The sequence below is a fragment of the Monodon monoceros genome, unplaced genomic scaffold (assembly GCF_005190385.1).
Source record: "Monodon monoceros isolate NGI ecotype Baffin Bay Population unplaced genomic scaffold, NGI_Narwhal_1 Super_Scaffold_12, whole genome shotgun sequence".
Lineage (NCBI taxonomy): Eukaryota > Metazoa > Chordata > Mammalia > Artiodactyla > Monodontidae > Monodon > Monodon monoceros.
The window spans coordinates 169,525,251-169,537,950 of record NW_021703768.1 but is presented as its reverse complement, the minus strand read 5'-3'; the positions used below and the strand labels follow the sequence as shown (position 1 = coordinate 169,537,950).

The 12,700-nt window shown below is 49.7% G+C and overlaps 1 protein-coding gene across 1 annotated transcript; it reads left to right on the top strand.

The window, feature by feature from the left end:
- Positions 1-200: 200 nt before the first annotated feature.
- Positions 201-8,520, top strand: CCDC105 (coiled-coil domain containing 105). Its single transcript, XM_029219146.1, has 7 exons — positions 201-883; positions 2,103-2,207; positions 6,454-6,652; positions 7,040-7,206; positions 7,342-7,437; positions 7,526-7,639; positions 8,172-8,520. Exons 1-7 carry the CDS (start codon positions 314-316, stop codon positions 8,418-8,420), a joined length of 1,500 nt encoding a protein of 499 aa, XP_029074979.1. The 5' UTR covers positions 201-313; the 3' UTR covers positions 8,421-8,520.
- The last annotated feature ends 4,180 nt before the right edge of the window (positions 8,521-12,700 follow it).

Genomic DNA, 12,700 nt, shown 5'->3' with positions numbered 1-12,700 from the left:
CTGGAAGAAGGCCCGTGTTCCTGGAGGGTAAGGAGCAACAGTGAGGGGCTGGCTAGATGAGGTCGGTTTTCTCAAAGAGCCAGGATTCCAAGCCACCTCTGCCTGGCTCCAAAGCAGAGTCCATCCAACCCTTCCCTGTAGCCTTTCCCCTCCCCCACTTTTGGAACTCTGCCTGCGCTGTTGCCACGGTCGTCATAGTGATGGGTGCTCTGCTTCACTCACTCTTCAGGCCAGGAAGGAGTTGCGTGTCGTTGGGGGTCCCTGCCTCTCCTGGAGAGGACCTCGGGCCAGGCGAGGACACCAATCAGGGACCATGCCCGTGTTGATACCCCCGGTTGAGCACAGCCAGGACACGCGTGTTGGGCCTCCAGCATGGCGCGAGGCGACCAAGGCCTTGACACAGAAGGCGCACCAGCTGACCGACCGCTGTGGGCAAGAGGCGGTGACCATGTGGCAACCCAAGGACAGCGTGCGGGACCCACACATGGCGCGCCACCTCTGCCGGGCCGCCTACATCCTGCCCTGGCGCTTCCGCGTGGAGATGCTCAAAGGTGGCAGCACCATGGAGAAGCCACCGCCGGGTGAGGGCGTTACGTTGTGGAAGGGCAAGATGAAGCCGCCTGCCTGGCATGCGCGCCTGCCGCTGCCCATGCACCGCGACGCGCGGGCCCTGCAGACGGCCGAGGTGGTGCACGCGCACGCTCGTGGGGCGCGCCTCACTGCCGCCCGCCTCAGCCGCGCCCAGCACCAGATCAATGGGCAGCTGCGGTTGCTGCAGCGCCAGCGGGAGGCTACCGACCACAGGCTCAGCGAAGTGCGCAAGGCCCTGCTTATTAACCAGCAGAGCGTCAAGCTGCGGGGCTACCGGCCCAAGTCTGAGAAGGTGGGACCACCATTCCCCCCAGCCCAGTCGCAAAGACTGAGGCCTCCGCTCCCAGAGGCTCAGCCTGGGCAAAACCCACCCTATAGAGAGAACTCTCCAACCCATCCCAGCTCCATTGAGTGAGAGCACAAGAAAATTCCCCCAAGATGAGGTGCCTTTGTTTCCAGCGCCAGAGGCGGAGATCCTCCCAAAGAGATGAGATTCTCAGGCTCCTTGCCCCAGAGGGGGAATCTATCCCAGTCTCCCAGCCAGGGAGAGGTGGGACCCTTGAGTCAGACTAGATGAAATCCTTCCCAAAGAGTAAAATCTACAACCCCCAGCCCAGACATGAAATCACTCACCCAGTCCCTAGGCGCAGAGGGTGAGACCCTCCCACAGGCATGAGACCCTCAGTGCCCCAATCCCACCGAAAACACACACGAAGCCCCCCAGATGAGCAGAGTGGGTGATGTCCTGGTCCCAACCCAGATGAAACTCTCCTCAAAATGCTTATTTTTAAAACCCTAACCAAAGTCCCCCACCAGCCTCAGCGAGTGAGAACCCCTCCCGGGGCCTCACCCAGGCAGAAAGGAGCAGATTTTGCATAAAGATTGAGACCCTTGGACTCCCAGCCCCTGCACCTGAGACTTAAGCCCCTAGCCAGGGGAAAAGGGTAAGACCCCTAGTCCCAGCCCTGGTGAAATCCTCCCCCTAAAGTGAAACCCCATACCCCCACCCCAAAAGGGGAGAATATTCCAGCCTCCCTGGGGAGAGATGAGACCCCACCCACAGGGTGGGATTCCTAGTCCCAGCCCCCAGATCCAGATAGTAAGACCTCAAGAAGGCAAACCCTCATCATCCCTATGATGAGACTCCTCCACTTCTAGCCAGGGAGAGAAGATAAGACCATCACCAAGGAAGGAGGACCCTCAGCCCCAGAAAGTGGTGATAACCTTTCCCCAGGTTAAGTCACTTCCATCCCAGCTCACTGGGCTCCTACCTATAAAAAGGGAGAAGCCCCCAGCCCCGCTCTCTAGAGGGTAAGACCTACCCCAAGTGAGAGCCCCCCAAAAGGTAAAGCCTTCTCAGAGAGTGAGATCCCCAAAAGGCGAGAGTGCCCCCAACTCCATTCCCCAAAGCCAGAGTTTATGAGGTTGGCAAACCCTCTACTACTCTGGAAGGAGAACTCTCCCTCCAGCCCTCTCCCAAAGGTGTGAAAGATTCTCTCCTTGTTTTCCAGATCCCTGACAAAGCTGACAGTATGCTTACCTGGGAGAAAGAGGAACTAAAGAGCATGAAGAGGAAGATGGAGAAAGATATGGAAAAATCAGAGGCCCTGCTCAAGGTTGGGAATACCTGGGGCCACTTTAAGGAAGCTGGAGGGGGACCCTTGGCCACCTAATGGGCAAACTGCTCTAACCTTGGGGACTGTAGCAACAGCAAATCCCTCAACCCACACACCCGCCCCACCCTGACCTGGCATTCACTGTATTTCCACTTTATGAAAGGGAAGGACTGGAGCTCTGAGAGATGGAGTTGGGCCTCAAAATAGCAATGAACATCCCCTTCTGTGCCAAGCCCTGTGCAGTCACTAAGTCTTTAAAATCCTCCTGTGAAATAGAACTATGATCCCCTCTTTAGAGATGGGGGAAACTGAGGCTCAGAAAGACATGGTCTCACCCAAGGCATGGAGCTAGCCTGTGGTAGGGCTGTGGTTTCAGCTCAGGTGTCTTTTTTTTTCCGGCTTTAGCAAGATACAATTAACAAATTTAAATTGTGTATATATTTAAACGTACAAATTGAGGATTTGATATATGTGTACACTGTGAAATAATCACCATAATCACCTCGTGTGTGTGGTGAGGACACTTAGCAAATTTCGATTATAAAAGACAGTATTGCTAACTATAGTTACATTAGATCCCCAGAACTTAATCATCTTGCATAACTGAAACTCTGTACAACTGAACCAACATCTCCCCATTTCTCTCTCCCCTCAGCCCCTGCCAACCACCATTCTACTTTCTCCCTCTCTGAATGTGACTATTTTAGATTCCACATATAAGCGAGACCTTTCTGCGTCTGGCTTATTTCACGTAGCATAATATCCTCCAGGCTCATCCATGATGTCACAAATGGCAAGATTTCCTTCTTTCTTAAGACTGAATAATATTTCATTATATATTATTATATACTATACTATATTGATATCTACATAATTTATTGATTATTAATATATTATTATTATTGCTATATATTATTAGTATAGTAATACTATTAATATAATATAGTAATATTGTTATTACTGGAAATTACTACTATTATTATATTACTGTATTATATGTTATATTATATTATATCACATTTTCTTTATCCATTCATCTGTCAACAGACATTTAGATTGTTTCTATGTCTTGACTGTTGTAAATCATGCTGAAATGTACATGGGAGCTGTTTCTCTTCGAGGTCCTGATTTCCTTTGGATATGTACCCAGAAGTGGGAGAACTTCCTCATGATTTAACTCAGACGTCTTGAGCTCTTTACACTGTACTATGTGCTTGTCTCTGTCAGCTCCAGCCAGAGATGGTCTCTCACTGAATCCTTCACTCTTGCAACAAGGATTTCCTTATGAGATCACTAATGGAGATGGGAGAGTACTTATGTTTCATGGAGCCTGTGTGTACTTTTGACTCTTCCATTTGACAGATATTAATCCAGTACCCTGGTGGCCCAACCACCGTGCTTGGCACTGGGGACAAATTTGTGAACAGTACAGAACTGGCCTTGCCCTCAAGGAGTTCATATTATAGGGGCATTCAAAGAAGGGAGCGGCCAGGGTTGGGAGAGTGGAGTTGGGGGAAAGGATTTAGGAGCTGGTGTACCTACTGTCCGTGGTGCTGAACCTTAATTGCACTCAACCTACGGCACCTCCAGGCCGCTGTCATGTTCCTTTAAAGCTGGCGATCCTGAAAAATCCTTCAGGGAAGTCTGAAATAGACAAGGGAGAAGACCCTGTGGCCCCCTTAGGGAAGGGCTTGCAAGAGAGAAAGGGAAATTGGGAGTTGGGAAAAGACAGACAGATACAAACCCAGGAGAAAAATGCTCACACCAAATAGACGTGTTTCAACTTAAAATCATGAACTCAGATCTCAAACTGACACTCAGAGCTTTCCCAGAGATCTCACCGTGTGTCTCTAGAAGGCTTGCTGTCCCACTGTGCAAGTTATTTCATACCTTCTCTTCCTTCAGATCTCTCCAACTCCCTGCTCTTTCTTCACTCTCAATGAATGACCCCAATGCATGGAAACCACTGAAGAAAACTTCTCTCATTTTTCCTGTGCCAGTCCTATAATTCTATCTACCTGCCACACCCACCTTCTCCCCTTCTCCCGCATCATCAATATTTCTTTCTTTATTGGATCATTCTCACCAGTGAACAAATGGGGGTTATCCTTTAATGGATACAGATCTATCTGGGATGGTGAAAAGTTCTGAAAATGGACAGTGGTGATGGTTGCCCATTGTGAATATACTTAATGCCACTGAACTGTACACTTAAAATGCTTTCCTTGGCAAATTTCTATGTCTATTTTACCACAATAAAAAAAAACCTCTTTTGATCCCATGCACCCTTTCAGATAATCCCCATTTCTCTGATTCACTCACTATCCAATCTTATCTGCACATGCTGACCCTCTCACTTCCTTTGGTCAGGAACCGGATCATTTTTCCCCACTGTCTCCCTGCCACCTGGCACACTGCCCAGCATACAGGAAGGGCTTAATGAATATTTGAATTCATTAATGAATGAAAGACTTTTAAAATCCATTTTTTTACCTAAATGGATGAATCTCAATGATATGATATTCAGCAAAAGAAGCTGGACATTAAAAGTACACACTGTAGGGCTTCCCTGGTGGCGCAGTGGTTGGGAGTCTGCCTGCCGATGCAGGGCGCACGGGTTCGTGCCCCAGTCCGGGAGGATCCCACATGCCGCGGAGCGGCTGGGCCCGTGAGCCATGGCCGCTGAGCCTGCGCGTCCGGAGCCTGGGCTCCGCAACGCGAGAGGCCGCAGCAGTGAGAGGCCCGCGTACCGCAAAAAAAAAAAAAAAAAAATACACACTGTATGATTCCATTTATATGAAGTTCTAAATTTCAAAAGCTTTTTCTTAAAGAGTCAGGTAGTAAATTGTTTAAGCTTTGTGTGCAATACAGTCTCTGTCACAGTTACAGATGGTCCTCAACTTACAATGATTCAACTTATGGTGGTGCAAAAGTGATACACATTCAGTAGAAACTGTCATTCAAATTTTGAATTTTTATCTTTTCCCCGGCTAGCAACATGCAGTACAATCCTCTCTCATGATGCCGGGCAGCAGCAGTGAGCCACAGCTCCCAGTCAACCACTGGGTAAATAACTGACACCCTTATAGCCATTCTGTACCCAGACAACCATTCTTTTTTCACTTTCAGTACAGTATTCAATAAATAACATGAAATATTCAACACTTTGTTATAAAATAGGCCTTGTGTTAGATGATTTTGCCCAACTGTAGGCTAATGTAAGTGTTCTGAGTACGTTTACGGTCGGTTAGGCTAAGCTATGATGTTTGGTAAGTTAAGTGTATTAAATGCATTTCAACATACTATTTTCAACTTACAGTGGGTTTACTGGGATGTAACCCCGTCGTAACTCGAGAAAGATCTGTACTGCATTTGGCCAGTGGAGCACAGAAACAGCCAGAAACAATATGTACATGAATGAGCACGGCCATGTTCCAATGAAGTTTTATTTACAAAACCGGATGGCCAGTCCAAAGTCTGTAGTTTACTGAGCCCTTCGCTAATCTGCTAGGCAGCTTAGTGGGAAAGAGGTAGAGGGCATCAAGGAAATTTCTGAGGTGATAGAAATATTCTATATTTTGATGAATGTGGTGTTTATATGGATATATATCTGAAGTCTTCTGTTTTAATATGACTTTCAAATAATCACAGATATCTAAGGAATGCAATATATTTTATAATAGTGGCAGTAGGATTTGGGTAGGGATGGGGGTCCAGATGCAGTAGAGCCTGGGAAGAGGAACTCTGAAGACAGCTGAGGGTGCTTCATACTGAGTAGAAAAGAGGAAGGGAGACCTGGAGACTAGGGATGGGGGTGGGATAAGCCCTGAACGCAGTTGAGGAGAAGGGATGGCACAAGAAGACCAAAGTGTAGGTACAGCTAAATACCTCTCCACTTCACAGGTGGGGACATTGACGGGGGAGGGGCTTTCTCGGGTTCCCAGAGCAGAGCCAGGCACAGAACCCAAGCAACTAATACTGGGAACAGGAAAGCTGCCAGCGGCCCCTACTGTTCCTTACTCCCCACCCGGGGACCACTGGAGGCTTCCGGATAGAGGCTGAGAGTATTGTACGTCTGAGCTTCTGCTTGAAAATGGGTTGCTCCTCTCCGGCTGCAACAAGAACTGGAGAAAGTCAGTTTGGAGGCAAAACACTTTGCAGCCACTAGCTGAGATATCACGAGTCACTTCCCCCAATCTCCCAGCTTACAATTGACCTCTGCCTCTCTCTCCTTCCTCACTCCCAGACCCTGGCCTCCTGCCGCGACACTCTGGTCTTCTGCTGTAAGGAGAGGCTCCAAGCTGTGGAGCTAATGAACCAGCCGCTGGACAAGATTCTGGAGCAGGCCGGCCGCCACTCTTGGGTGAACCTCTCCCGAGTTCCCACCCCGCGCACTCAGGGCCTGAAAACCCCGCCTCCAGACCCTGTGGGCACCTATACCCCAGGTAAAACTCCACAGAAAGGAGTCCACTATAGTGGGTTTCCTTGGTACTCACCTCTCTCCCACTTCTCGGCTGCCGCCTTCCCCGGGTAACTGCCCCCCTCGACCAAGAGAGAGGGGTGCCAGTCTCCAGCAGAGCGCACGTTCTTGATTAGCTCTTTCCCCTGCGCACTACTGCTTCCCACACTCCGACTCGTTCAGTCACTCCCTGATGCTACTCATACTAACCCCGCTATGGGCCCCTCCCCTGGACTTTCTCCCAGTCCATCAGTAAAGCCCCCTTGCCCAGGGCCCACCACCACCTGAGAATAGAGAGGGGGACGCAGAAAGCCAGGGTTGGGAAAAGGAGACCCTGACACCCCACACGCATCCCTCCTCCCCACTCCGTCAGAGTGCGCCACGGCGCTGTACGAAGCCAAGCGACTGTTAATGGAGTCCAAGGACACTTTGCTAGATATGGCAAAGAACGAGGAGGACATCCGAGAACAGCAACAGCAGATAAACGACCACGTGTGCGCCTCGCTAACGCAGAAAATGCGCGAGACCTTGGAGCTGAAGGTGGGCCCCGCCGGCGCCGCTCTGAGTTGGCGGCTGGAGGCTAGGATGCTATAGCACTGAGGAGGGAGAAGGGGGACGCAGGAGGAGAGGGGACAGGAGGCCGATGTGATTCTCCCTGTGCTCCCACCCACCCAGGATAGACTGAACATGACCTTAGGACTAATGAGGGCAACTATCCACCGGTGCACGAAATTCAACCAGGAGATGTGCGTCACCCGCGGCCTCGTCAAGGTATGGTTTGGGAAAAGGGTCTGCGGGGATGCGGCCAGGGGCGTTGGGTAGGCTGGGCCTCATGCCTCTACACACCACACTCCGCCAGGGTCCTCTGTCAAATAGTCACCTGGAGACTCGAGAGAAACTGGACAGACCTCTGGTTCGCATGTATCAGAGACACGTGGGCACCCAACTCCCGGAGGCCACGCGCCTCGCCCAGGTAAGCCCCTGTCCATCCCCCTTCCGCGCCTGCCCTCCCTCTCCAGGTGCAGCCCTGCCCTGGTAAGACTCGTTTCTCAAGCACACTTAGCCCAGGTAAGACCCCCTCACTCAGGTCTGTGAGTCCTTCAACTCCTCGACCAGAAGGATGCTCTTCAATACCCACACCTGTCTCAAATAAGTTCCCTCAACCTCTGCTCCACCTCTATCCAAGGTCCGCTCCTCCCCGCAACTGCAGGTGCATCCCCTCCTTCATACCCGCCCTGTCACAGGTTCTTTTCCAAGTACATTCTGGCCCAGGTGTGTAACTCCCAACCCCATTTGAGGCTCGCCCCTCCTAGCTGTGCTCCTTCCCAGGCAAGGCCCTTTCACACGCACACCTGACTCAGATGTGCTCCCCCCCATCTGAGGCCCCTCCCCTCTTCAGCTGTTGTCCTTTCACACGCACACCTGGCCCAGGTGTGCCCTGGCATCCCAGATAGCGCCTCGCGGGGGCTCGCCTGTTTCTCAACACGGCCCCTCCCCGTCTCCAGGGCACTGACAAACTTCAGCGCCGCATCTCGCATGTGGAAGAGAACCTGAAAGAGCTGCTCTTCATGCGCAAGAATGTCACCTGGAGCCTCAACTGCAAGAAGATCGGGCAGGACGTGGACTACAACGTGGTGCGCTTGCGCCTCCGCCAGCGGCACCCCCACGTGTGCTATGAGCAGGCACAGCGCCTGGTCAACGACTGGGACCCACGCACGCCACCACGCGCGGAGTCCAGCGTCGCTCGCAAGTGACAGGCGCACCGTAGCCCCAGTCGGCCACAGCCCAGCGGCCCTCCCTCTCTCCTGACCCGTCCTCTCTCCGAGCTCCCTCTAGCAGAATTATAATTTAAAATAACCTAATAATTACCACTTATTAGATACCTACTGGTCACTTACCCTATAACACTTTATAGGTCGTGTATCCTGCAAGTTAATAGAATGGATTTGGCCACCATATTTCTAGGGCTCAAATCCTGGCTCCCCGATTTCAGATTGTGTGGCCTTAGGCAAGTCACTGTTCCTCTCTGGCCTCAGTGTCTCCAACCTGTAAAATGTAGAATTACAGCATTCACCTCGGAGCCTTGTCATAAGGATAGAGGAGTTCATACATTTAAGACCTATAGAATGGTGGCTGCATATAAAATGTCTTCAACTGCAGGTGAATTGTTATTCCCATTTTACAGTTAAGGAAGGTGAAGCACAGTGAGGTTAAGCAGATGCCCAAGGCCATGCAGCTAGTAAGTAGAAGAGACGGAACTTTAATACCTAACGCTACAGCCTGCTCTCTAAGCAGACCTCGGATTCTGCCTTTATTGACAAAACACACACACACACACACACACACACACACACACACACACAGGGATGAAGCTTCCCCTGGAGCTCTCTCTAGTGGAGGTTGTTTATATTCCCAGACCCCAAGCAACTCCAGTGCAGAGGTGGAATTGAGCCCTCCCTGCTTCCCATCGCCCTTTTCTCCATTTACCTGGGGGAGGGGATACTTCAAAATCCACAGCATCCTTTATTAAGCCCCTATAAAGCGCCAGGTTCTGAACCAGGCACTGAGAGCGCAGCAGTGAGCAAGGCTTACATGGTCCCTGCTCTCAGGGAGCTCACAAGTTGATCAAGTGCAGCCAATATCTTCCTGTTGGATGCAGCTCTAGTGTGGTCTCCTACAGGAAGCCCACCTGACTGCACCCACCCGTTCAGGCATCGTTCAATTCCTCCTCTCTGTTCTCTTGGACGCCCTCCCATCACAGAACCCTTCACACCGAGCTGTGACCATCGTCTGCTCTCATAGAAAGATTCCGGGGTGTAGCGTACATAGAATAAGGGGTGTTCATTCAAACCACAAAGATTTCCCAAGCAACTGCTTCATGCCAGAGACCGTGTTAGGTGCTGGGGATACAGCAAGGACCAAATCACACATGATTCCTCTCTCATGAGACTGGCCATGCATATGCTAAAAAATCACCCTCACGAATATTATCCTTTCGGCAAAGTCACATGGTCACAACCGAGCCCAGTCATCATTTTACAGAGAAGGAAATGAAGTTCAGGAAGGTGAAATCATTTGCCCCGGGTCATAGAGCCAGCAAGGGACAAAGCAGGATTTAAACCTGGGTCTGAATCCATGCTCGCTCTCTTTTTTTTTTTTTTTTTGCGGTACACGGGCCTCTCACTGTCGTGCCCTCTCCCGTTGCGGAGCACAGGCTCCGGACGCGCAGGCTCAGCGGCCATGGCTCACGGGCCCAGCCGCTCCGCGGCATGTGGGATCCTCCCGGACCGGGGCACGAACCCGTGTCCCCTGCATCGGCAGGCGGACTCTCAACCACTGCACCACCAGGGAAACCCCATGCTCACTCTCTCTTACTCCAAATTATAAGCATCGATGGGCTCACCATAACAACCGAGTGTAGATGGAGCAAATTATGCTCGTTTGACAGGAAAATACACAGAAAAAAGGGAGAGCTGCGTGCCCAGGGTCACAGAGCTGAGGAGGAGGGCTGGGGGTTCAAACCAGCAGTATCTGACTCAGAGTCTTTGGGCATCACAGCCAGCTCCCTTATCTCAAGAGGGACTCCACAGCCTGGGGACCATCAAGGGTTCCCTAGGGTTCGAATTTCCCTGGGATTCTAATTTCCCTGGGAATGTTCTTCAGGCACTTCCTCCCTGTACCCATCAGGATGCCAACAGGAAGCAGATAGCCCACACAATTTGAAGGAATTTTAACAAAGAAACAACAGCTGATCCCCATGACTCAGAGATTCTGTATTTGTGAATTCACTTAATTCACTAAAGTTTATTCGAAACCCCCCATACCGTGGCACTTCTCCAATCATTTGAGAGCATGCACAGAGCAGTAGAAGACTTTTGCGTCCGGACCACACAATCCCAGAAGTTACAGCAAGACAAGGCTCTGCCTTCCTGTTTCAGATCTCATCCCTAAACAAGCGTCCTTTCCGAGTCCACTTTTTGGCACTTTTTTTGTATTTTTGGGCTTTTCGCTCGTGATTTCACTGTTTTAAACAGTCCTAATCATCATGCCAAAGTGCTGACTCGTGTTCCCAAGTACAAGAAGGCTGACACGTGCCTTACAGAGAAAATGCGTGTGTTACACAGGTTCGCTTCAGGCATAAGTTATAGCGCTGTTGCCCTTGAGTTCAATATCAATGATTCACACTAACGTATAATGTTTTTATTGAACAATATCTAATTAAATAAGTCATCTTTAAGCAGAAACACACACAAGACAAGGTTATGTATTGATCAGTTGATAAATATGGGACCAGAGGCTCACAAGAATCTACTTTTTGTGTTTCTTCTGGGAGTGATGGTTCAGTATTTGGGCAACTTTATAGAACGTAACCTCCATGAATAATGAGAATGGACTGTATTTGCAGAGGTGTAGGCAGGATGTAGGGAAACCTCAAGGGATAACACAGTACCCAAGGTGTTACTTATTGTGAGGAGCCACATTTGCCACTCGTAAGTATGAAGGGGCAAGGTGGTCAGAAGGAGAAAAGTACTGTCTGGTGTTCCTAAGTGCAAGAAGGAAGGAAATGCCATGTGGATGCCGGGGGAATAAATGCCCCTATCCCCTCTTCCTCTCTTGGCCACTGTTCTCTAATGGTCAAAACAAAAGAGAAAGGGAGCCCATTGGCACAGTGCATCCATCCTCCTGGGGTATAGAGTCATCACCACCCTTCTGACTTTTGAGCCCCTTCCAGGTCCTTCCTGGGCCTGGGGACTGTCCCCTTTGTCTGCATCTTTGTCCATCCATCTTCCCCAGAAACCTTACATGGGGATGCAAACCTTGCATGGGAATGCAAACCTTGCATGCAATGCCTTACCCTCTGGGTTGCAACCTGCCACCCTCATCCTAGCTGACACAGACCCGGTTTGTCACCTCGGCTCACCCAATATTCCCCAACGGCATTTGCACAATCCCCTCAGTTGCCTCAGAGATGAGATTTTGGCTGCTTCCCCTAAGTCGAGCTGCGGGCACCCAGGGAGCCTCCCAGTGACACTAAAAGGTGAATGTCATCATCCCCATGTTAGAGATGAAGAAATAGAGCAGTGGCGAGACTTAAAATGCCACCCAGCAAGTGAGGGGTTAAGTCTGGACTTTTAAAGGTGTGGGGATGTCCCCACATGGGGATACTGCACTGCCCCCAAAGAATGATCCAGGTGTCATTTGCATGAGAACACCTACAGTGCCCTTCAATGATACAGATTCCTGGGCCACACTCCAGACCTACAGAACCTGAATCTCAGGGGACAAGGTCTAGGAATTTGCATTTCTAATGAGCCTGATGCACACCATGTTTGAAATGCATTCCCTCCCTGCTGCCAATTTCCCAGGGCCGACTTCTGCATTGGCCACAGCAGACACTGGAGGGGCCCACGAAAATGTTTTCTTTTTTTCTTTTAAAGTCAGAAGAAACATATAACTATATAAAAATAAGTATATAATATATAATATATTTACACTATGTACAATATAGTATGTCATATGATATGATTATATAAAATATTATATATATTTAAATTATTAAAATTATAACTTCAGCCTGGATTATATTTATCTTTATACCAATGCCGGATTTGTTTTAATTGTGGTAAAATACACATACCATAAATTTACCATCATAACCATTTTTAAGTGTCTGGTTCAGTGACATTAAGGACATTCACACTGTTATACAACCATCACCAGCCATTCATTCCTCTTTTCATCTTGCGGAACTGAAACTCTACCCCCATTAAACAATAATCCCCTATCCTCACCTTCCCCCAGCCCCTGGCAACCACCACTCTACTTTCCGTCCCTATGATTTTGACTACTCTAGTGACCTCATATAAGTTATACAAATGCAGTTTTTAAATGATTTTTTAGGGACTTTCCTGCTGGTCCAGTGGTTAAGAATCTGTCTTGCAATGCAAGGGACGCTGGTTCAATCCCTGCTGGGAGAATTAAGATCCCACATTCTGTGGGAGAGCTAAGCCCGCACACGGCAACTACTGAACCC

Bases quoted from the DNA above. Each gene is read 5' to 3' on its own strand.
- CCDC105 (XM_029219146.1), top strand. From the start codon at position 314: ATGCCCGTGTTGATACCCCCGGTTGAGCACAGCCAGGACACGCGTGTT. The intron at 884-2,102 runs GTGGGACCACCA...CTTGTTTTCCAG, and splicing joins ACCGGCCCAAGTCTGAGAAG to ATCCCTGACAAAGCTGACAG. The intron at 7,207-7,341 runs GTGGGCCCCGCC...CCACCCACCCAG, and splicing joins GCGAGACCTTGGAGCTGAAG to GATAGACTGAACATGACCTT.